At 38.4% G+C, this 23,261-nt stretch overlaps 1 protein-coding gene across 1 annotated transcript; it reads right to left on the bottom strand.

Moving 5' to 3' along the window:
• Positions 1 to 1,320: 1,320 nt before the first annotated feature.
• RXYLT1 (ribitol xylosyltransferase 1) lies at positions 1,321 to 12,246 on the bottom strand. The gene is given in 7 exon segments (XM_030961007.1): positions 1,321 to 2,303; positions 3,338 to 3,508; positions 5,137 to 5,451; positions 10,353 to 10,455; positions 11,419 to 11,598; positions 12,080 to 12,115; positions 12,118 to 12,246. Coding segments are annotated over 7 exon segments (1,326 nt in total). The 5' UTR covers positions 12,221 to 12,246; the 3' UTR covers positions 1,321 to 1,885.
• Positions 12,247 to 23,261: the final 11,015 nt, after the last annotated feature.

Consider the following 23,261-nt stretch of genomic DNA (forward strand, 5'->3'; position numbering starts at 1 on the left):
TCACACATTACTTAGAAATGAGCACATCAATAGCAGCATCTTTCTTTTGCTGATGACCCAGGTTACTCACTCAACTGTTTTTCAGACTTCAACCTGCACACTACTACAGTTTTTAGGAGCTGCAGCCTCTTTTATAAGAACCTCAGCTGACTGGTAAAGACTTCTGAGAGTTGTTTTCTGCAGTTTCTTGAAATCGTTCAGGAGTGCCAAGGGATCTCTTGCTGACAAGTTGAGAAACACTGCTCCAATGATTGTTCTGCAGTTTTGTAGCTTGTTTAGAGATAAAGATTCTACTAGAGGAAAAATACAGCACTGAGATTACATTATTACAGTAGTGAGACATGGAACAGGTCGTCCAGAAAAGATATGGATGCCTCATCCCTGGAATTATTCCAAGGCCAGGCTAGATGGTGCTCTGTGCAACCTGGGATAGTAGGAGGTGTCCTTGCCCCTGGCAGGGGAGTTCATGATCTTCCGACCTAAAGCATTCCATGTTTCTATGATTACTGCAGATACTCAAGCTTCCTCTAACCCTTGAGTGCTGTGTCCTGCTGACGGGCTTCAGATGCTAAGTGTGCTGGACATTTGTTGTGCGTTTGGTCTAACAATGCCAACCTGTAAGCAGTGCTCATCAACTCAGTGCAGTACTTTCAGTCTCAGCTGAATGGAGTATGTTTGCATTGTACTGCAACTGCAGGACACTTCAGATGAAATGGGTGGACGGTAAGTCACAGCAGTTCATGTTAGACAGACAATTCACACTACCTACAGAAGCGCCCTTGTGTGACATATGTTCCAGAACTAGACAGAATCAGTACACAAATGACTACTACTTAGCTGTACAGCCTTTGAATTGCTGCATGAGAATGACCCCATGTGTCATGCTGTGGTCAGACAGAAGTGGCTACTACAGCCCTTTGGTATGGCAGTGGTGTGTGTGCAGTCCTACTGCTCAGCAGAACAGACTGGAGGGAACTGCACACACACACAACAGGAACAGATCCCTTTGACTACATTTAACAAAAAAACATTGCAACTTTTTATGGGACACATAGTACCACAAACATGCAGTATTACACTTCTGCCATCTTTTGGCATTGACGAGTTTCAGCAGATTTTGAGGAATCAGATAAGCTACAGGCAGGTTCATGTCTAAGGCCCGGTGTTCTGAACATGCAGCTGTAACTACGGGTAATGAAAGAGCAGAAACACAGAAACGTATGGCCCAAGACTAAAAACAAGTGAAAGAAAGTTATTTTGATATCTCAGGTTAAAGATGAAATATATTGCTATCAAATATTTTCAAGAAAGAGCTCTCTATTTTTACCTTGAAATACACATTTTTATTCCACAGTCTTTAGCTTTATTGTCACTTTGTTGGAAATGAAATGTCAACCAAGTAAACAGTTCACATTTTCAAAACAAGCACTTACCAGAATATGCTAAAACTGGCAATTGTGTCATAATACTTTTCTTTTTTAGTTTCTCTGATAAATTACCCTGTACCATACAGCCTCCATTCTTTTTTCTTCAAACACAACTGATTTTCTTAAGTCGGATTTTACCAAATTCACATGCTCAAAGATATTATCCTTAAAATTTTTAGACATTATCCTTAAAAATTTTTACCAGGTCACAAAGCAACATAAAAATTGTGAAAATAGTGATGAAATTGTTGTCATCCTTGTACCATCGTATTATGTCGACAACCTCTCTGAAAATCATTAAAGATGGAGGGCCAAATGTAGCTCTTGGCCAAGCTTAGAGCAATTCCACTGACTTTAAAAGGAATGCATCTGTCCTGTGAGGTTACTTTTAAATAAAAGCTGCCTCAGGTTAATGGAAATTAAGCTGTCATCTATTCTAGATTTTCAAAAGGGACAATTTATCCCTTATCACTGGGCAAAAATGAATTTTCCAAAATATTAATGAATTTTTGTCTCATCCAGGCTTTGAAGTTTCGATACCATTCTAAAAGCTTTTTTCTCCTTTGAATCTTTTCTTGTAAGCTCATTTTTTTTTCTTTCTCTAGAATAGCAGGAAGCTCTTTCCAGTTTTTAATAAAGATAAATGGAGCCCCCATGGTTTTTAATAATTGCAATGGAGCACTGTGGTAGGCTGATGAATTTCCACAATCACCCGGTGTCATTACATCTTCTATAACAGGCAGAGATCCATATGAACAAGCTTCATAAATTCTGTAACATTCTGTATTTATTCCCACTGGGCACAATGTCAAATCACTCTGCAGCAAGGCATCTTGATAGTTCTTGAAACTTTCATTTGTTTCTTGAGGCTGCCACCTAGGAAAGTAAAAAGAGTGAAAATTAATAATTTCCTCACAGGCACTGCAATGAAAAAATACAGATATGCTTTAATTTCTATTAGTTATAAAACTGAAAATGCTATTAGTGTAAAAATTTTATATTATATACACAGTCAATTAACTTTTACTTTTAATCTTAACTGCTCTTAAAAGTCTTCGAAAAAATTATTGAAAATGTCACTGTTAAAAATAGATTGTAATATGTGGTCCTTTCTGGAAATTATTAACACTTATAATGTAAGAAACAAATTGAAATGCCACTCCAAATCTTCTGCATGACTTGGATGATGCATATGTCAATTTACTTCACAGCACAGTTTAGAAACAGACAAAAAGGGAGACACTCAATGGACTTTTTAATGACTTTTTTTGGCCTCAGAAGAGGTTTGCTCTTCAAAAGCTAGGATGCAGAGCAATTGGTTTAGCCTGAATTCATCTACTTGAAGAGCCTCAAGACATCTGGGAGATAAGAATTTATGTCACAGATACAATCCACCTCCTGAGACTCTTCATCAGGGCAGCTAAGGTCTACCTAAGCACCACTGTGCATGCTATCCAACATTTTATAGGTGTTGCTTTTCAAAGTTAAGAAATACAATCAGAACCCTACTCTTGTTAGTAAAAAAATAACTGCTGTACAGATTAAATCCACTCCCATGTGGAACACAACAAAATACAGCTGTCTTTTTTCTTTGGCTAAAGACATTAAACTCCATAAAATACAGGATAAGTGTTTCTTCTCATAATCAAATATTTGTTAGAAAAAAGCAGATGGTCTTTGATGGTTATATATAGAGGAGACTTTTCTATATTAGATTTAAAAATACGCCTTATGTAAAATATAACAGAAATGCCGTTATGTTGACTTAAACAAAGAGTCTCTGCACTATTCCCTGACTTAATGACTAATTGCCTTTATTTGTATTATTTTTTAATACTCAAAAAAAGATTGGTAATAATGAACCAGGCAAAAACCTCAGAATATTTTCATGAAGTAAATTAAAGTCTTACTGTTCTCTGGCTGCAATCCAGCAAAGTTTGTCAAGCCCGTCCTGTTTCAGAATTTTGATGAGGGTTTCTCTAGAAGAATTCTTATAAACTGTTCCTAAGAAATTACATAGATATGATCTTGGATCATGTAGCATTGACCAGCTGGGTTCCACAACTGGAAAATTTCTGTAGCTGTAAAAACAATGTGTAAGTTAGACAACCACATCAAAGGAAAACATTTTGCAGCATTTCATTTTCAGTGCATCATATTTTATGACTAAAACCACCTACTTGTTGCCAATCCATCTCTACAGACAGACCCAGAAGTAAACCAAGTCTCATCCTGTCCTGAAAGTATGTCTTTATTCGCTTTACCCCCATCAGGCCTTTCACAGTGTTTCCAGAATACTTACATCTTCTTTCAACATCAGAACTATTAAATGTGCATATTACAGAATGTCCTTGACTAACATGCTTTTCCAAAGAAGCTGTTCTTGATGCAACCACAAGTTTTGACTGAAATGGCCAGTTTAACAGTAAGTATGGCATGTATGTCTCACCTAACTTAATCTCTGGATATGCTCCTCTACTGAAAATACCACAGGTAACCTCTCAAAGGAAAATCTTACTGTGATCTGAGTGAACTCAATAATCGAATCTTTTGGTTACTAAATAGTTTATTGTACATTATTTGACGAAGCAGTCCTTTCCTCATTCTTCTCCTGGATGACGAATGTTAATTCACTTAGTTTCTATAAGCATTTGTTCCTTCATGACAAATATTTTTGTATCATTCCACATCTTCATTTTCCCTCTTTACTTGGAAAATCCAGCAAATTTTCAGGTCTTTAACCTGTTTTTTACAGCCCTTGTATGCAAGGGCTGGAAACCCCATTTTGATACCAAATTTATCTTCCTCCACCCAGCTTTGCACCCTTGTTTATTGTTCTAAGTGTTGTTGCTTTTTCTTAACTGTCACCTTAATCTCTGCATCTCAAAACTCAACTTCTTTCCACTTAGGAACTTCCAATACCATCAATAATCCAAATTTAGAGAGACATTGTGAACAAGTTCAAGCTGTATATAAAAAGCTCTATACAGTTTTCCAGCTTGTTGAGCAAACTAGATCAATACAGGATATAGAATTCAAATTCAACACAAGGTATGAAAATAATCCTGTATTCCTTTCAGCTTCTATTACCCTGGTAAGTAGCTAAACCACTATCAACTCTGTTAATAAGAAGTAAAAATGCATCTAGCTGAACCAAACCTTTATTTACTCCACATAAATAGTTTGAGCACTTAAGTATAACAAAAATGGGTTTTTTTAAACAAGCAGTTAAGCCAGCTTACACTACTGTGATACTGGAGTATAACAACTCCAAATGGGAAGCCTTTTGAGCCATAATGGAGGTTAAAAAAAAGTACTCTTTCCTTTTCTGAACAAATAGTACCTGCAACTTTATTGCAAAAGTATCTTTTGAATCTCCACATCACTGGTTACATCAGCAGTCATGATAAATCTCAAGAGCAAATCTACTGAAAAAAGAATAAACAGAAAACCTCAGGAGACAGAAGTTCATTTTCCTAAAGTTTCCTAAACACTAATTCCCTTTTCCTGTTATAATTTTTATTGCTAAATGCAACTTTCAAATACTCCAATGCCTGATTTAGAATGAACATGATTTAGAATGAATGATAGGATCATGTTCTGCAATTTACTTATTAAAATTGTTTTGGGCATAAGCAGTAACACTCAGTCATATTTTCCATACCTCACGCTTAATGAATCAATTGCAACTTCTGTTTATAGCACTTACGTAGCTACTCCTAAAGGCCACTGGAAAATATCTTCTTCATTGACGAACGCGTAGTCATATGTAACAAAGAGCAGATTTACAAATCCCCCATTTCGTTTCAGGTATGGCTGAATCCAGGCGTTGTTGCACTGCTCGTTCCCGAGCAGCACCACTGCCACGTGCTGGATTTTGCGGGTCTCCATCAGTGTCTGTGCATAGTGCAGCCACTGCGTGGCGTAGGCGATCTTCGCCGGCTCCCTCCCGTTCAGCACCAGCACCACATGCTCCGCTTCCACCGAGAAATAGCCAGGAACTACAGATGGGCCAGTGAGGAAGCTGAGAAAACCAAAATACAACATCAAACAAAGTAAGACTGTAAGACAAATTATTGACCTCAGTCCTCTAGCTAGTCTTACTACACTGCACTCCAGAGATATTTTCTTCAATAAAGTAAATGCAGTATACTGCAAAATTAATGTGCAACTACAACCACTTCTGCTGTTAGTATGTATTGCTTAGCACAGGGTAAAGCTGCTTTCATTTTTATTCAGGAAAAAGGCGATTGACTTAAATAAGGTATTTTGTCAATAAATCAGAACTAGTATGATACTCAAACCTCAAAATGTGTGTAAATCAACCACCTTTCAAAAAAGTGTGCACCTTGATGTTCACTAAAGGTTAAACATTTCTTAATTCCAGTGGTAACCAATGAATGCTGTATTAGAACAAGAGAGAGGCCTTCCCAAAAACCTGAAGACTATACACAATCTGGTATCATTAAGAGTGACAGCTAGTCTTGCATACTACTTTTCTCAGTATTTAGGTTAAGTTTCTTCTGTGTAGAATTGATAACACAAGAAACATCTATCCAAATGTAAATTTAGGTTGGCTGTATAACCCAGGTCAAACTTGAGGCTCTGATACAAGGTAGTAAGCGCAAACACTTTAGGTATAAAATGTCATTTCTAGGTCTTCAACAATGTATTTAACAGAAGAATTTCAGTCATGTAGCAAAATTATTAAATCTGTAATAATTTGCAAGTATGTGACAAAAGCCATTTATGAACTTCAATGAAACAAACCGGTATTTGCCAGCTCCCGCTCTTCGGTTACCTTGTGTCTTAACAGATTATTGAATAAATGCAAAGAAGTAGCAGTTACACAGCTTGGGAAAAAGTGGAGGGGGAAAACAGCATTTTTTTTTAATAAAAGTCAGTGAAGTGATAATTTTCTAGGTCTGCTGTATTACTAGTTTTTCAGCTACCAGCAAAACTTAATTTAGAGTGAGCATGAGTTTTAACTCATGAAGTGCTGAGACTGACAGCTAGTTTCAGTCCAAATATACTTACTGAAGAAAAAAGCTCTCACAACAAAAACTGTAAAAACTACTCCAGTGAAGTTATATGAGGCAGACTGACCTTAGACAAGTATTTTAAAGCTGAGTTAAGCTGACATGCTGCTGGCTAGGTGGAAGTGATGTATTTTGGAGCCAAGATTCATAAGACTCATGATTTGGAATCAAGACTTCTAATACATTAAATGCTAAGTCAGATCAAGACTTAAATCCAAAGTTTAAGAGACAATGAGAACAGAATCACTGGGATTTCTAAGAGAGAACACACTGAACTTTGGAATGCCTCAAATAGAGACTAAATATGTACAAGTGATCACCTTGCAAAGAGACTTGGGAAAAAAGGGTTTTTCCTATGACACAGCACTTTGAGGGTAACAGCTTTACAGCAATAACAAGATGTACAGGTTAGGAAGTAATGACCTGTGGGTAGGAATATATGTAGTTGAACAGCATAAAATTACAGTGGGGGGAAAAAAGTAACGCAGTGCAAGTCTCATAAATCCACACTTTAATAATCAAAACACCATGCTAGGGTTGTGCTATTAACTCCCAATCAGAACACAACTGGGATTGGGAAATGAAGAGACACTACAGAAGCTGCTAAATTGAGGGACCAGTCCTTACAGTACTAACCACTCACATGAAGGCCAGAGCAAAGATAATATGGGAAGATTACATTATTTGGACTAAATACATGATTTGCATTCTACAAAGTCCTTGTTTTTCCTTACTAGTGATAGTCAGTCATACAAAAATCTGCTATTTTAGACTGGGTCTTACAAGTGCCCATTCTGGACGTGTTGAGACAGCCATTCTTTAATAGCAGGGATTAAATTTAATACTTGCAGCAAGAGAGATAATAATAAATACATCCAGCATAGACATATCCCATATGCAAAAAAGTAATTACATAAAAATAGAAAATCAGGAAAAGAACTTGGAAAGGAGCAGTCTAAATCACAGAAGCGATTCCCATCTACAAAAACAACTTAAGAGGACTCTGGAGAACAGTCAGTATTAATTCCCTCTCTAGAAGAGTGAATAATAAACAGTAAGATCACTGAATCTTATCAATAGGTAAGATCACTGATCACATATGCAGGTAAGCACTGCTGTGAATAAGTTAATCCTCTTTCACTAATCTGATGAAAATCTATGAGCATGTCAATAAGAACACAGATAAAGAGGAACCAGTGGACAGTGTTTTTGGATTTTCAAAAAGCTTCACTACAGGGTTTTATTAAAACTAAATTGCCAGAAGCTATCCCAGGTGGAATCCTCTGATAGACAGAAACTGCTCCTAATTGACTGAGGCAAGGCAGCACTGAATGTTTATAAAATAGAGAGGGCGTGACTTGGGGGAGACAGAAATTTAGGAAAGCTCTTGCCAAGTAAGAGGTAAGAAGTTTGGCACTCTGTGCTCTACAACATCTTCCTAGATGACAGGAGAGAAGGGTGTGAATTTCTTCAAGGCAAAGAAAGTGTTAAATCCTGCTCTCTTGCTTTTTGTATGAATGTCCCAAGATGGTACTAAAATCCATGGTGATGAAGCTCCTTCACCACTCCTGTTTTTAAATAAACATCACTGCATTTTATAGAGAAGCTGATACTTCATATATTTTTTAGGCAACTTCTTTGATGAAAATATGTACCCATCAAAATCTGTACTAGAGATGTGTATTCTCCATCATAAATATACAGAATGGGCTTATTCATGTAACTGTGTCCAAGTGGTATTTTGGGATTTTTGTGTCTTTAGATTTGGTATTCTTTCAAAACATTCACCAGACATCTACTTTTTAACAATCATTAGACTTACCACAGAGAACTGCAGAACAGCACATATTCTCCAAATATGTCACCTCAGCTAGCTCCCTCTAGCCTCATCTAGTAATCAAAAGATAATTTACCTCAGCCAGGCAGTAAAGTAAACAATTCTAGAAAATCTTATAATCAGTGAGAAGCCAAAATCACATAATTCTTCTCCACAACATGAACTAGTATTTCCAAATAGAGTAAAAAGTAGCTATTTCAGAAGCCTAGTTGTTAAAATAACAGTTATATTGCATATTTTCTATACTTTGCACAAGTTTCTACTAGCCTGTCAAAAGTTAACCTTTGTTATATTCGTACTAAACTTAAGCTTTGTATTTTTACAGGATCTAGCATCCAAGTTGAAATTAAAATAGGGACTCGATTATCGCTGGCTCATCTAGACATAACAAGAAGATATTTAAATGCAAGCACAGAAGTCTTTCTTTGAGAGATGTATACCCTAAGGAAACATGTGAGGTTATTAATCATCTGAAACAGGCACACTAGAAAGAAAATAACCATAATCAGTCAAGTGACAGACTCATTAAGTAGAGCAAATTATTTTCATGTTATAAATGTGGAAAGAAAGAGTCTAAAGAAATTCTTATGTCAATACCAGGAAGATAACCTATCGTGCCACAGTGTCATGGATTTCTATAGATTCTAAGATTTTAACTCTGGAAACAACAAAGTCTTTTGCCACTAAAACTACACTGCAGGCACTGGTCCAATATTCAAAGAAAGGACTGTATCCTTTCTCTATATTTGTGAATTGAAAACTCTACTGCTCTGTCAAGGAGACTACCAAGATGCAGAAGCATCATTCATAGTTGATTCTCTAAATCAGGATCATCTTTTATTTTCAGACAAGGAATATAGCTTTTTCTGTTAAAGAGTACATAAATTCATCTATTTCTTCTGGGAAGACTCTATGGCCTGTACCATGTTCACTGTTAGATATTTTGATAAACAGTTCAAAATGATTTTAAAAAGTTTTGTGATCACTTAAAACCTCTTTTCAATTCACAATCACATGTGTACTTCAAACACTACCTTCAAATATTTCAGCTAGAACCACATCTTGTGCAAGGAAAAAATGGCCTCCTGAAGCAACACATGTTTCAAAAGTTAAGCTCACTTAACTGTGTAATTTATGTATTAAAAGAAAACTTTTTTAACAGGTGGGTCATGGTGCAAGTGACTAAATGTTGCAGGAGACCAACTTCTGCAGACTGGCTAACTGGCCAAAGAGACAAAAAATCCTTCAGATTTCACTGTATCTTCACAGAAAGGATTAATATGGTATTAAAAAGGGACTCAGAGAAAAGCTCTATATCATTCACTGCATAATATAAAACTGACAACAGTTAGTTGATACATGATCATAGGTCACACTGTTAAAGCAAACAGTGCTTTAAGCGTAATCTTCCTTTCCATACAAAATTTTGGTTTGCAAATCAAGTAGCTAACCAGAGGCTAGGTCTCCCAGGTAGCCTTTGTTATAAACAAATTATGGTTTTGACACATTTCTATTTATGAATGAATAAGCCAAGTGCCTTTCCCCTGAATGCAGCAGAAACCAAAGAGCAGGAGGCATCTTCCTGCCTCACACATGCATACTTGATCTTATCAACTATGAGCCCCCAGGCCCAGCTCTTTACACTGTTCTCAGGGCTGTATCCTGACCTTGCCACTGAGGTCTCTTGGCTGCTCTTTCTCTCAGAATTGGCAAGTTTTTACATATATTTTATAATAACACAAACTATCATAACCCAGATAAAATTGCTCCCTAGTTTTCTATTTTTTAACAGTGACATGTTTGGTCTGGAATTGGTTAGATTTATCAAGTATGTGTTTTCATGTATAAAATATAATTTTGAATGAGAAGCCATGTGCATATTCCATAGTTATCAAAACATTACAAAATTAAAGTACTTGCAACTGTATTAAAATAACCACAACTTTGAGACAGGCAAAATAATGCCTGAGTAGTGCATCATTTAGTTTACCTTTCCAATGCATTATTTGTTAAAGTTTACACAATTGAAATCAACATCATGAACAATACCTGAAGTATGTTTTCCCTGCATTTTGGCTTCCTTCTCTCCACTGTGCAATCACATCAGCTGGCTCAAGGTGCCCTCCAAAAATATGTTGCCAAAGGTAAAGACCTACATAAATGAAGACATGATGGAGAATTTGAATGAACAGATCTTGCCTACTCTACGCTCCTAAAAAAATTATTTCTGGAAAATGAAAAAGCATCACAACATAAGAATTTGGGAAAGAAATGTCAGACCTTCTTGCATAATGTGACTTAGAATTAGTTAAGATTAATTTTTCCCACATTGGCATTTAAAAATATTCTTTGGCTGACAAAATATCAGCAGATGAAGATGTACACTACTGCTTCTGTGAGCAACTCTTTCCAGCACACATACCACTAAAAATGAGCCAATATTAATTGGCATTAAAAGCACAAGCATACTTCCCTTAAGCTTTTGTGAAATGCACCAATTTTTACGATGGTAATATACCAGGCAATATACCCATGTGCTCTACAATGTACACTAAAGTTTGACTGTAAGCCTGGCATTTCCAAAAAAGCTAAACTAAGAATAGTGATACGTCTTCAGCAGTAGTTAAAGAGGTTAAGAAGACCTTGGCTCTCAGTTTGTGTAGAGGGGAAACTCAGTATCTTCCACAAAAGAAGAATTCCCAAATTCATCAGTGGTAGTAGTACTACAGTACACTGCAATACAGAAAATGCTTTATTTCTCACTGTGTGATGCTTTATTTCACAAAGTGTAAATGTGACAAAAATAAATAAACTGCTTAGGCAAGTAAGAGGCCTCTCCCTGTGTCATACTGTAAACTAGACTGGATTAAAAAACTGTGTTTCTTTGCTATTTGAGACATTTTCTTTGACAGATGCAGAAAAACAGCCTTGAAAGGAACTGGTACAAAGGGAGTTCAACTACTCTTATATTGCTATGAATTTGAGTAACAGCTAGCATTTCCCTAATATTCCTCATGTTCAGACACACATACTATTGAATGACATACATAAATTCTAGTCATCAGGAAACACAGAAAAGTTAAATAACCAATAAAGATTGACTACATCTGCTTACCAATAGCTGCTTTGCCCCAGATCTGTACTCTAAGATTGGTCTGTTCTAGGTGAGACCTCGCATATTTTATCATTTTAAGATTAGCTTCATATCTCTGCTGAGAAGCAGCCAGCTCATTTTTCTCATCCGCATCCCACGGATTCCACTCTTCATTTCCCAAGGCAACATGATCTGTGAAACCTAAAAGCGTGATTTACATTAAAAAAATTAAAAAAAGAAGATCAAATTCACAACTTTGGGAAAACTGACTAATTTTCTCAAATTCGTAATTTCACGCAGCACCTGACAGCCCTGGGTCGTGCACATCACCATCGCCACGACAACCATCACCATCGCCACCATCACCACAACAAGCAAAACCACAAGCACAAGCACCGCCTCCTCCTCCTGCCCCTCCGTGCCGCGCGGTGCCCGCCGAGGCCCAGCGGAGCCGGCCGCAGCCAGTGCAGGCCCAGCGGGGAGCGCTGAGGCGCCGGCCCCGCTCTCCCTCGGAGGCCGCCACCAGGCCCCGCCCGCCGGGTCGGCCCCGCACCAAACCCGCCGGGTCGGCCCCGCACCAAACCCGCCGGGCCGGCTCCGCACCAAACCCGCCGCCCCGGACCCGCCGGCCGCGGCCAGGCTGGGCAGGGCGGCTCGGAGCGGGCCCCGCCGCCGCGCTCACCTCGCGGGCCGTGGCGGTCCCGGTGCGAGCGGGGGCGGCCGGGCGGCGCGGGCGCAGGAACACGGTGTAGGCCGCGTAGAGGGAGAAGAGGCCGTACGCCACGATCAGGGCGGAGCAGAGCCGCCTGCGAGCGGCCCGCATCCCGCCCGGCGCGGGCGGAAGGCCCGGCGGGGGGCGCCGGGAGGCGGTGGCGGCGGCGGGAGCAGACTCCGCCCGCCGGCCTGGGCTGGGTCCCGGGCCGCCGGGGAGGATCGGAGCCGCCGGGGCCATGAGCTGCCCCTGGCCGCAGCCCCCCGGGCGCTGCCGGCACAGCTGTGCGATGGCAGGTTGTAAACGGAGAGATGAACAGCACAGTCAGGTTATGGGAATTTTATTATAATGGGGAAAGCTTGGATTGATCAGAGTGAGTCACGTTCCACAGAGAGATAGGAAGACTATCCACGAGTCCTTCTAAACGCTAGGTGCTACAGACTAGCCTTAGACAAACACCATGACCTAATTGTAGCCAAAAGCACAGTGCCCTCCACCTACCCAAAGGAGAAAGAGTCTAGAACAGTAGAGATTGTAATGCACTGCACAACCCTACAACCTCTTCTGGGTCTGAGTGGGTTTTTTCTTGATCAATTTTTACCCTTATGAACATAAAACCTTGCTCTGACCCTAACCTAAAATTAATTCAATGGACCACAGTTTGTTTCCAAATGAAATCTTAGAAGGCCTTCTGAAACAGGCTTAGAGTTAGCCTACTGCCAAATCCTTACTCTAATTTGATTGCTTGTACACTTGCTGAACTATGAGTCGAGCCTGATGGTGCACAGTGGCAGCAATCACAGACTGTTGGGGTGGGAAGGGACCTTCAAGATCAATGAGTTCCACCCCTCCCTACCGTAGGCAACAATACTGATACTGATACTTCCCACCAGACCAGGTTGCTCAAAGCCCTGGGTCACTTCCAAGAATGAGACATTCACGACTTCTCTATCTTACCACGCTCATAAGGAGCACTGCCCTGGGTCATGTCACTACTAGCCCTGGTAAAAAGTTTTTCTCTCACTTTCTTTTAAGCTACTTTTATTTACTGAAACTACACATTAAAACCCTACATATAATGCAAATAACAGTTGTCAGTATTGCTGGTAATCTGTTGCAAAATTGCAGGTCAATACACTTATTCCTGCTAGGCTTCATGGCCACTTTGCTTTGCCTATAGTGATTTATAATTTTAGGAAAGAAGTGGCCCTCATAAATGCTTTCAAAATTAAGACTGAGCTTCTCTTGCCTTTCTAGCTTAGTGCATCTGTGTGAATGCACAGTGAAGTGGTGCAGTCACAAACTTTGGGGAGACCAGCAACATGATATCTGTTGTGGTCAATATTAAAATAAACTATTATCAGTTTTAACTGCAGTATGTTTCCTAGACTATATCAGTAACTGTATCTATGTGCCAAGTTGCTAAAATTTAAGGAAAATGTACGAATACTTTGATTTAAAACAGAATATGATAATGAAAGTATGATAAACATAGAACCAAAGGGAAATAAGATGGCAGTAGAAATTAATTACAAAGGGCAAAGAAGAATGAAAAATGTTAATCATTTGGAAACACAGGCTGCCTATTGCACACCTTCACTGCTTTGGATGGTGGTTAGAAAGGTCTCCTTCCCACACAGAAGCAGTTTTATTTCTTATAAAAATGACAGAAGAGACTTGAAAAGGTCAAGAAGGATTAATCGAAGAAGAGTTTGAATTATAGACCATCTCAAAAATAGTGTTTTAAAAGTCTGCATTTGATTATGTGCATTTCAATAAGAAATGAAAAAGTTAATGTGATTTGCAATAGTGATTATTGCTGAGCAGTCTTTCACAATACTGATGATGATGTAGTCTTATTTATAGCAGAGAAGAAGGGTATACTAATCACAGTGAGGTAAACAGGCAATACCAATCAAAGTCTTAGAACAACTGTAGTAGATGGCAATGTCTCATCATTTGGAAAGAAATCCAAATCCAGAATTGAAAATGTGTGAGAAGGAAGAGCATATACTTTCGAGCATAGCATCTTTATCTTATATTTCCTACCCTTACTAACTCATTGTACATTTTGCAAGCTGCATTGGCTCATTTCACGGGCAAAACAGGATGTAAAAAGCTCTACATAATGTAAAAAAAGATACTAGTTTTATAAAATGTTATATTTTCCAACCAGTTCAGGACAGACTCAAATAAATGATTTTCCTGTAAGGCAAACTCAAATCACATAGAAGCAAGTGGGAATCAACAATATAATGTAAATAATGTACTAAGGGGGAGTATGTGTATGTGTGAGGGGCTGGACTTAACAAAATGCCTTCATGAATTAAGATCTTGGAGTAGGAGCTTTGTCTAGGGATTACGGGAGTAAAACTTACAGGAACATTAAATCAGAAGAGCAACTTAACCATGGTATTCCCTGAAATCATGGAAAAACGTGCAGCAGATACCAAATTTAGGAAATGCCTGAATTTCATGCACAATGCCTGTAGGGGCCTGCAAAGCCTAGCAAGTACTCCTTCCTAGCACTCTATAACAAATCTCTGAGTTGTTGTAGAAGACCAAAAGCCAAGTGTTATGTCACAAGAAGGGAGGAGAGATAAAAAGGATCAGTGATGTCTCAGACCTGTGTCAAGCGCAAGATCATTGTATGTCTAGATGACATTAAGAAGCAGACATGCCCTGCAGCATAGGAGAGGGTGAAAAGTCCAACAGCCATGGCTAATGAGCCTTGGAAAAATCCTAAACCCAGATCTGATAAATCAGGAGGCTTAGATTATTTCTTAGCTCTGACAGCTAGCTGTAGGATCTTCTAGCAGATTATCTTGTCTCGTGGGACTCCAACTGACACCTTGTAAAATGTACAAAACTGAGCTTTTTGGACTGTTAGGAATCCTAGCTGATATAAAATAATTGAAGTTTTCTTTGAATGAAAGTTACTCAATAAATTAAGCTTTACAAGTTCTTTTCATCATAAATTAGGAGACAGTTAAAAATTTATCATCGGGTTCAATAATAGTTTAGAGACAGGAAAAAATAAACAAGAGCACAGAATTACCTTCAACAAGTGTCTAATCTGTTCAAGAATTCATTACAGCACATGAAAATTAACCTGGAATTTCAAAATGAAGACTGAGTGCTGCTGAAATCCTAAATCAAAATACATTCTGCTGTACGTCAGGTAGTTTGAGTAAGCAATGAAGAAAGTAAGGTTTTTTTCTTATGAAAAGTATTCTTTTTCTGTACATATTATGATAAAAGCAGAATTTCCTTGTTTTTACTACTCATGACTGCCTATAATATATTACTCTCTGGTCTCTGTTTTTCCTACAAAATTCTTGCAGAACTTCTTGTCCTATCTTGGTCTCTGTTCATTGACTATTGGATTAGAATTGCAGATGTCATTGGGAAGTTTTAAAAAGCTGTATTGATGAGCATGTGGCATAGGCAGATCTGAACAATGTTTTAAAGCAAAGTTATGAGTGAAAGAAAGCACCAGTTAGACATCTGGCCAGAACATGGAATGAAGACAGTTGTTGCCAGAGTCCCTGCAGAAAAGTATAGAACTTTAGTTACTCTTCTATTGCTCCTGTCCGGATTAATTAAGAAGTTTGCAGGGGTTTCTTCTGCCACCTGCACAGTGTTGTAGGCAGCTACTGTTAAAATTTGTCTACAAAAGCCTGAATCTCCTCTTAAGGCTGTACCATATGTAAGAATCTATAAAGTTGGAGGGTTTCAGGTTTGTGGGAAAACAGGCAGGCCTCAGTGCAGCAGAGTTATAGATATTGCTGATGCATCTTGTTAAGCTGTAGCGAAGACGTGAGGAATAGAACAATAAAGCTATGTATTAGCGATTCGGAATAACTTTCTAAGTTGCAAAAAGTTTCTATAGCAAAGTTGAAATTATGAATAGGGTTTTATGCTTTGTTTTCTTATAAATGAACAAGCAAGTATTGTTTTAACTCCAGCTACGTGTGCTTATGTTGATTGGATAGAATCACTGTCAATATGCTTTCTCTCTGTGTAATTGGCTACAATGAGTATTTGGTGACTTGTAGCAAGTGAGTTTCTTTAGCTTGCTGCCTAGATGCGAACTGTCAAGATCTTTGCATAGACAAAACTATGTATTATAAAGATTATGGAAAATAAACGGTTCTGACACATCCATCAGTAGTCCCGTCCCGTTCGTGCCTGTATATAAACTGCCAGCGCACCATACAAGGCTGAATGAAAATGCAAAGTCTGCAGTGGACAATTGAAGCTGGGAAGCTAGTGAGGCTGCAGATCACAGTGCTCATTCTTAGCCTTTGGCAGAGGTGCTCTTGCGATGAGAGGTAACAGTCTCTGGGGCTCATTACTGCTTGATTAAGAGAAGTGCTCATTTCTACTGACTCTGGTTTGTAGGAGTGCACCCTGACATCATCCTTCAGGCAGAACAAGGCTCAGGTTGATTTCATTTTTAATTGAAACTAATTAGAGTGGCTGAAGTGTCACTTCAACAGGATTTTGCTTGAGGCAGCGAAGTAGGAACTTCTGATGGTGGTTAAAAATTAAAGGCAGTAAGCTCTTGTGTTTTGGTACAGATGGATCACAGTGTCCACCTGTGGCCTTCTAAGTTCATAGTTTAGGTGAGGACAGTCTTCCTGAGAAGGTAGTACACTGTAGAAGCATCAGATTAAAGTAATTTTTCAACCTAATGAAGTGACAAAACCAATTGCCATTCTTAGGTCTATATCACTCTCACATTCAAGACATATCTATCTGAAGATATTTTTAGATAACAAAGGGTAATCCTCCCATGTGTTACATTTAGAGTGTCTCCAGGCTGAAGTCTTTACTGGTAACTATTCTATTCCATTATGTTCTATTCTGTCAAAACATAAGGCCTCTCAGAACATTGTGTCTCTGAGACACAGAAAGAAAGAGCTCCTAGGTGCTGTTTCCTAAACTGTTTCACCTCCTACACATTTTTTAATATCTGTGTCAGGACTGGCTTAGACATTTCCAACAACTGAAATGGGTTTCACATAAACCAGGCCTAACCAACCATACCAAACTATTCTTAACCATGCTCCCTCTTGTTCTTGGAACTGTCACATCTCCACTATTTTTCTAAGTTGGTATATCGTAAAGGAAGGTAGTAAAGTCAGTTCCCTGCTCCTTTACCATTTCTTTGGATGTTCCCACCCAGATAAAAGCTTTATGGCTCATTTGCTATTTCACTAGGCTAAATGCACCCTTTTAAAAACCATTGTTTTCACAATCTTTTACAATCTTGTGTACAAATCTAAGACAGATAAATGTGTTAAACGTTTATAAACCCAACATTATTACATTGGCCTTTTACATAGATCTTCAATGTTTTCATAGTATAAATGATTTAATTGTGGGTAGATGGGATTATCCATCCCACCTCATCCCATTCTTAATGAGTAACATAAAGAGATATTTTTATGTCACTGTCATCTAGCAGATTCAAAGGGAAAGAATATATTCTTACAGGAAGGACTGCAGTATTATGCAGTATTATATAGTATTATAAACTGCAGGTGTTATACTAGCAGGAATTTGGGCTATATTTAAAAATAAAAATATATTAGCATTTCACACTCTGGTATGACTCATCTAAGTTTCTGTGTCATGGGGAAGAAAGTATCAGTTAAAATCTGCAGTGCTAATTGAGGTGTTTACAGTGCCATTTAATAATCACTTGACACTGAAATGCTTTAAAAATAATTTCTGGAAGGCAAGCAGCATAATCTCTGATGGAGGAATTCTAGTGCTGTAGTTTCTGATTCCCTCTGGTGCAGAAACAGCTCTACTTCTGTACTTGATCAGACTATTTTCTGTGATATTTGGGTATAGGCCTCATTTAAATGGTGGTTACATGGTTGATAAGGAAGGCACTTGGCAAGTGCAGCAGTGAGTGACCTGTCCGAAGAGTTCATGTGAGCTGCAGTTCATTTACTGTGTCTGTCTGGGGATTTATCAGTAGACAGAGCAGGTATGTGTGAAAGATGTTCAGGCTCAAATGTTTATAGGCTGGATATCATACTGTTGGTTGTTTTTGTGTTTCGGGTTTTTTTTTTTTTTTTTGATCTGTAGTGATAGAACAGAAGGAAATCTTCTGAGATGAACAAAAAGAAGCTTCTGTTCTTCCTTAGGCATGGTATCTTCACTCTGTTTGGGTTTCATGTTAATTGTCAACCTGAAGGCACTTTAAGAGATTCCAGGTTACTTGCAACTAAGTCTTAAGAAGGCACACAAAATCAGTTACTTACTACTTCTTAGCTGAGAAGCAGCAAATTTCATCAAAGATAATTTTTGAAACACTAATACATCTTTTTTTTTGGTGTGATTGTGAGCATTTATACTCAGCTATTTATACCAGAATTACCTAAGGAAATGCAGCTGTGCTGTTCTTGTGTATGCAGTCTCAATCAAATCCTTTGTGTCTATCTTATCTTCCTAATTTTTGTATTTTTTTTCCTACTAGACATGGAAATAATGGAAGCCCCAGGCTTTCTGAATATAACCCAGTAGGAAATGAGTTGAGAGAACTGAAAAATGAAGCTAACAATTAAAGCTGTAGCAAGTAGTATGATTTTATATTTTGAAGCCACCTTTTTATTTTTGAGCATATGATTTTTCCTGTTTAGCTCTTTCATCCCACTGAAAGGTTTTATTTATATGGCAAACTTTTTTAGGGTCTTTGGATTGACAGAAGACTATTAAAAATGCTTTTTAGCTTCAGAACCTTTACTGTTCTAAAATTAATTTACTCTTACTTTCAGAGATTCATGTGATTCTCTCATTATTGGCCATTTATGGTCTGCCATCTACTGTTGCTTCTAAAGTGGCTTACTTGGCTTTCAAGGCATCTGGCTGTGTACTGAACTGAGAAATTGTGTGAATTGTACTTTGAAAGCCTGCTTGCAGCATGGTAATTTATTGCTTATTAGGATGGAATTTCAAGATACGTTATCTTTTCTTATCATCCTTTCAGATGTACTCTGCCACAAGGAAACAAATAAAGTGACTCCACCATTTATATTCCAAATGGCATCTATTTATTCAATCTCACAGTTCCCTAATGATTAAATGAAGCTATTTAAATCAGAACAGAATGTTTCTCTTTTAATATGGGAGCTCTGCCTGTCCATCAGGTGGGCATGCTCTAACAGAAGAACAAATCTGTTCTCCCATTGAGGCTGTTTAGATGTCCTGGCATGATGAAGGTAGTGAATTTTTAACACTGCATCTTTTGTACTGGCCAGAGGTACCAGGATCTCTTTTCTCAAGTGTCTCATGGGTGCTGCTGTGAGATGTGTCACTCAAGTTTCATTGACAAGAAGATCTGATTGAATGAAGTCAGCTACCATATTTCTCGCAGTTTGAGGACTTTTTGCTACATCTTAGTGAGAGCATATTTACAGGCTTCAGGTAGGAGTTAAGTTGAAAGTATCCACACATCAATGATTTCAGTTTTCCTAAAGCTGAAGTCCAATTTAGGTCCTCTGAGAATGCTCTGTGTATGCTCCAGAGTTAAATTCTAATGCACCACCTACTGTCACGAGAAGGTAAAATCCAACTCAGACCATTGGGCCCAAGCAAGGGCAGTCTCTGGTCATACCACTCTCAGGTGAAGAGAGCTCAGATATTCCAGCAGAGCCATTTTACTTTCTACAGGCAATGACTTACACAGCATGTAGCACCCACCAGGACAGGAACAGGATGAGTGAGTGTTTGTGCACGGATTTCTAATCCACTGAAAGGAGTTTATGTGTCAATGTTGCAGTCTTTAACATATGTTTGATATACTTATTTTGTGTTCCTGGTGGTCCATATTTGATCCACCTGTATATATTTGCTCCATTCTAAAAAAGCTTTCAGATGGACATGTCGACAGCTCACCTCACTGTGTAGGGAAGTATATTGTTAAGACCAGGATATTGCCTGTGGGTGTAATGAATCTGATACATATTGAAATACCCACATTTGAATACAGATTTATAGATATTGGTTGCAGAGTTTGATTTCAGCTGTGTATGCTATGTCCAAATAGCTGACATTAGCAGTGCTTGTACTAATTTATAAAGGACATTTGCCTTTTTCTGGGAGGTTATTTGGTTGGAGACTGTGACATTCTTGGTGGGAATATCCAGTAGCTCTGCTGGCTTGGGGAAATATTTAAGGAGAATGAGATTACATACTGTGAGGTTCATGATGTCAGTGTCTCTAATCTGGGACGTCAACAGGGAAGTGGTCTAGAGAGGAGACATAGGACCAACAATGCTTTCAAGGGACACTAAAATAAATCTGACACATTTAGGGAATTTTTCCAGTGCTTCTTGATTTGGAAGCCTTTGGAAATTTGGAGAATGGTATAGCTGCAAATTTAGTAAAAGACCTGCTCGGTTGTCGTCATAAAAAGTTAAATTATCAAAACCCAAGAAAATTGCATAACAAATTTACAAGCTAGGCAGCCAAGATAGCAGAGGGAAAGAGGCTGTGATAGCACTGAATCTCCTAAGACATCATAATGAGTGTCACCAGGAATTTATTCTCATCTATTTAACACCTTGTTTTTCTCTATGTTAAATCATTGTTCAGTAAAAGAGGAGGGAAAAACTCATCTCCTAGTCAGTATATAGTCAGTATGTCAGAACAGCATATCTGTTCTGCTTTCTAGGGCATTATGACCTGCACAAGAGAAATCAGCAGCATTCAGCATTGCTGCAACAGGAACAGCAGTTTCCTGAAGGTGACAGAGGCATGGCAGTATGGGGTCAGCTCAGTGTCCTTCACACATTGCTGGGACTGATTGTTCCCTTATTTTCCAGTTAACTTTAGAGCATTTTAAAATCTTTATTAACAAAATAACAGTTCTTCATAAGACTTCATACAACCAATATAAAAATTCTTTGAACAATTTCAATTATGATTAATGGTTTGGTTATATTTGTATTCATTAATATACATTTTTTGAGAACTCTATAGAGATTTTAATTTCAAATACAGTATCTCATGAACACCTCATATTTGTTCTAACAGTACAATGAATAGAGAGGGGTTTGTTTCTAATTTTTGTCCATATGAAGTTACTGAAGGAATACAGCTGCTTAAACTGGATATGTTTGGCAATACTGAGTACAACTTGATGATGTTTTTGAATATAAAATCCTTTTCTGCCACATTCTGTGTAAAAAAAGAAATCCACCAAGTAATAAGAGAGAAACAGGAAAAAAAGAAGGAAAAAGGGAAGAGAAGAGAGAGAGAGAGATATTTTTCTTAGGGTTACATTATGTTTAGTCTTTTGAATGACTATAGTGTGTGTTAGATTGTAAATTGTTATCTTTGCTTCTGCTGTGTTTTACATGATGTCTGTACAAAGATGTAATAGGATTAGCTTGGTTCTTCTATGCATCACAATGTGCTTAATTTGAGGTAGAGAACACCCCATCTGAATAACTGCACAGCAACATGGCAGATGAATTTCAGTGCAAATAAGGGCTATTAACGCTTTCAGATTGAAAAAAGAAAGACTCTCTCTAACTAGGGATACAGACTGTCTCTGAATCAGTTGTTATGATACATGGAGAAAAGACCTACAGTTATCACAGCTAGTGCTCTAAAACCATCAGAGAATGTCAAAAAGAACTCACATGAAAGATCATGAGGGAAGAAGTCGTTGTGCCACTGTGTAAATAAATGGTTTTATTTTCTAGTCTTGGGAGGAATGACAGAGACCTAATAACTGCTGATAGGTTTCTTAATCAGATACTGAAGCCCCATCACAGGGATTGAATTCCCTTTTATTACAGTTTTACAGTGAACTCCCCAGAATAGTTATCTTACTGATTATTTATTTATTCTACTTAAAATTAGTCTTTATTATGTCTTGTTACTATTCTAAGCAGATTGCAAAAGTAATTATAATGTAGTGAATGGGATTTAAAACTTAACTTTCCAGCATCTTCCTTATACCACATGTCCTGCTCTTACACTGATGGCATCTATGTTAACATATGACCTTTACTAACAAATTTAGTTCATAGATATCAAATTTTGGGAAAGCGTCTCTTGCAGTAAGTCAGTATGTTCAAAGACAAGACTGCCTATGTATGGATCAGATGAAAGATTTACCTTGTTGAGTGTCTTGCCAGTGATAAAGGTCACCAACTGAGACAACGTAAGACCCCACAGTAGATAAGACCCTGTCAAGTTGTCTGCAGCCCTCAACAGACCACCCTGAAAATGAGCAATATACAGATCTACTGCTTCCTAAGCACAGAACCAGACAGATTCTTCCCAAATTCAGCCTCAGCCCAGACTGTCTGCAAATTATAACCCTTCCAGCAGGAGTGGCCAGAGACTTTCATGGAAGGATCTTGTGTCACAGGACTATCTGATGTTATGACCTCCAGGACAGGTATCCCCTGCAAAGAGCATCAGACACATGAATGGTGCTAGTAAAGATACCCTAGAACACGTTCCCAAATTCCCTCTTTGGTGACACATGTCATGGAGTACCCTATGACAGAAGCACTTTGGCTCTGAGGCCATCTCTGGAGCTGGCTGTTATTCATAGCAGAATGTCCACAGCCTCATGATCCAAGGTGACAAAACTGAAGAACCCTTCAGCATAAAATGGCCACATGTCACTTTCTTTGTTGCTGTACCCGAGGCAGGTGACTTCAGCAGCTGTGGTGTCTGCACCTGCCAGCACATCCTGCAAGGAGGCAGGCAGGTGTGCACCCAATGTGTGGGAAATACAGGTCAGTGGAGTTTATCTGTGTCTAACTCAGCAATGCAGAGTTTACAGCTTGTCCTGCACATCAGGCATGTGATCCTATCTCCTTTGGGTACCACCAAGCTTTGGGAGTTCTGGCCTAGTTCGAATGTTAAACCCACCACCTTTCATTATATTCAGAATACAAGTGGGAGCTGATCCATGGCACAGGGGCCAAACACTTGCCATGGAAAGCATCGTTAATATATGACAAGTCACACAAAGTCTTTGCTGATGAAAGCTATGCACAAATTTCAAATAGTTATGCTGATGATAAGGAGACTCTCTGTGGAGATATTCCAGCAGCAAGAAACTGAAAGGTTCTAAATGGCTTCTTTTTTTTTGCTCATGTTCTTAATA

The sequence above is a fragment of the Camarhynchus parvulus genome, chromosome 1A, assembly GCF_901933205.1.
Source record: "Camarhynchus parvulus chromosome 1A, STF_HiC, whole genome shotgun sequence".
In the NCBI taxonomy this organism is placed as follows: Eukaryota; Metazoa; Chordata; class Aves; order Passeriformes; family Thraupidae; genus Camarhynchus; species Camarhynchus parvulus.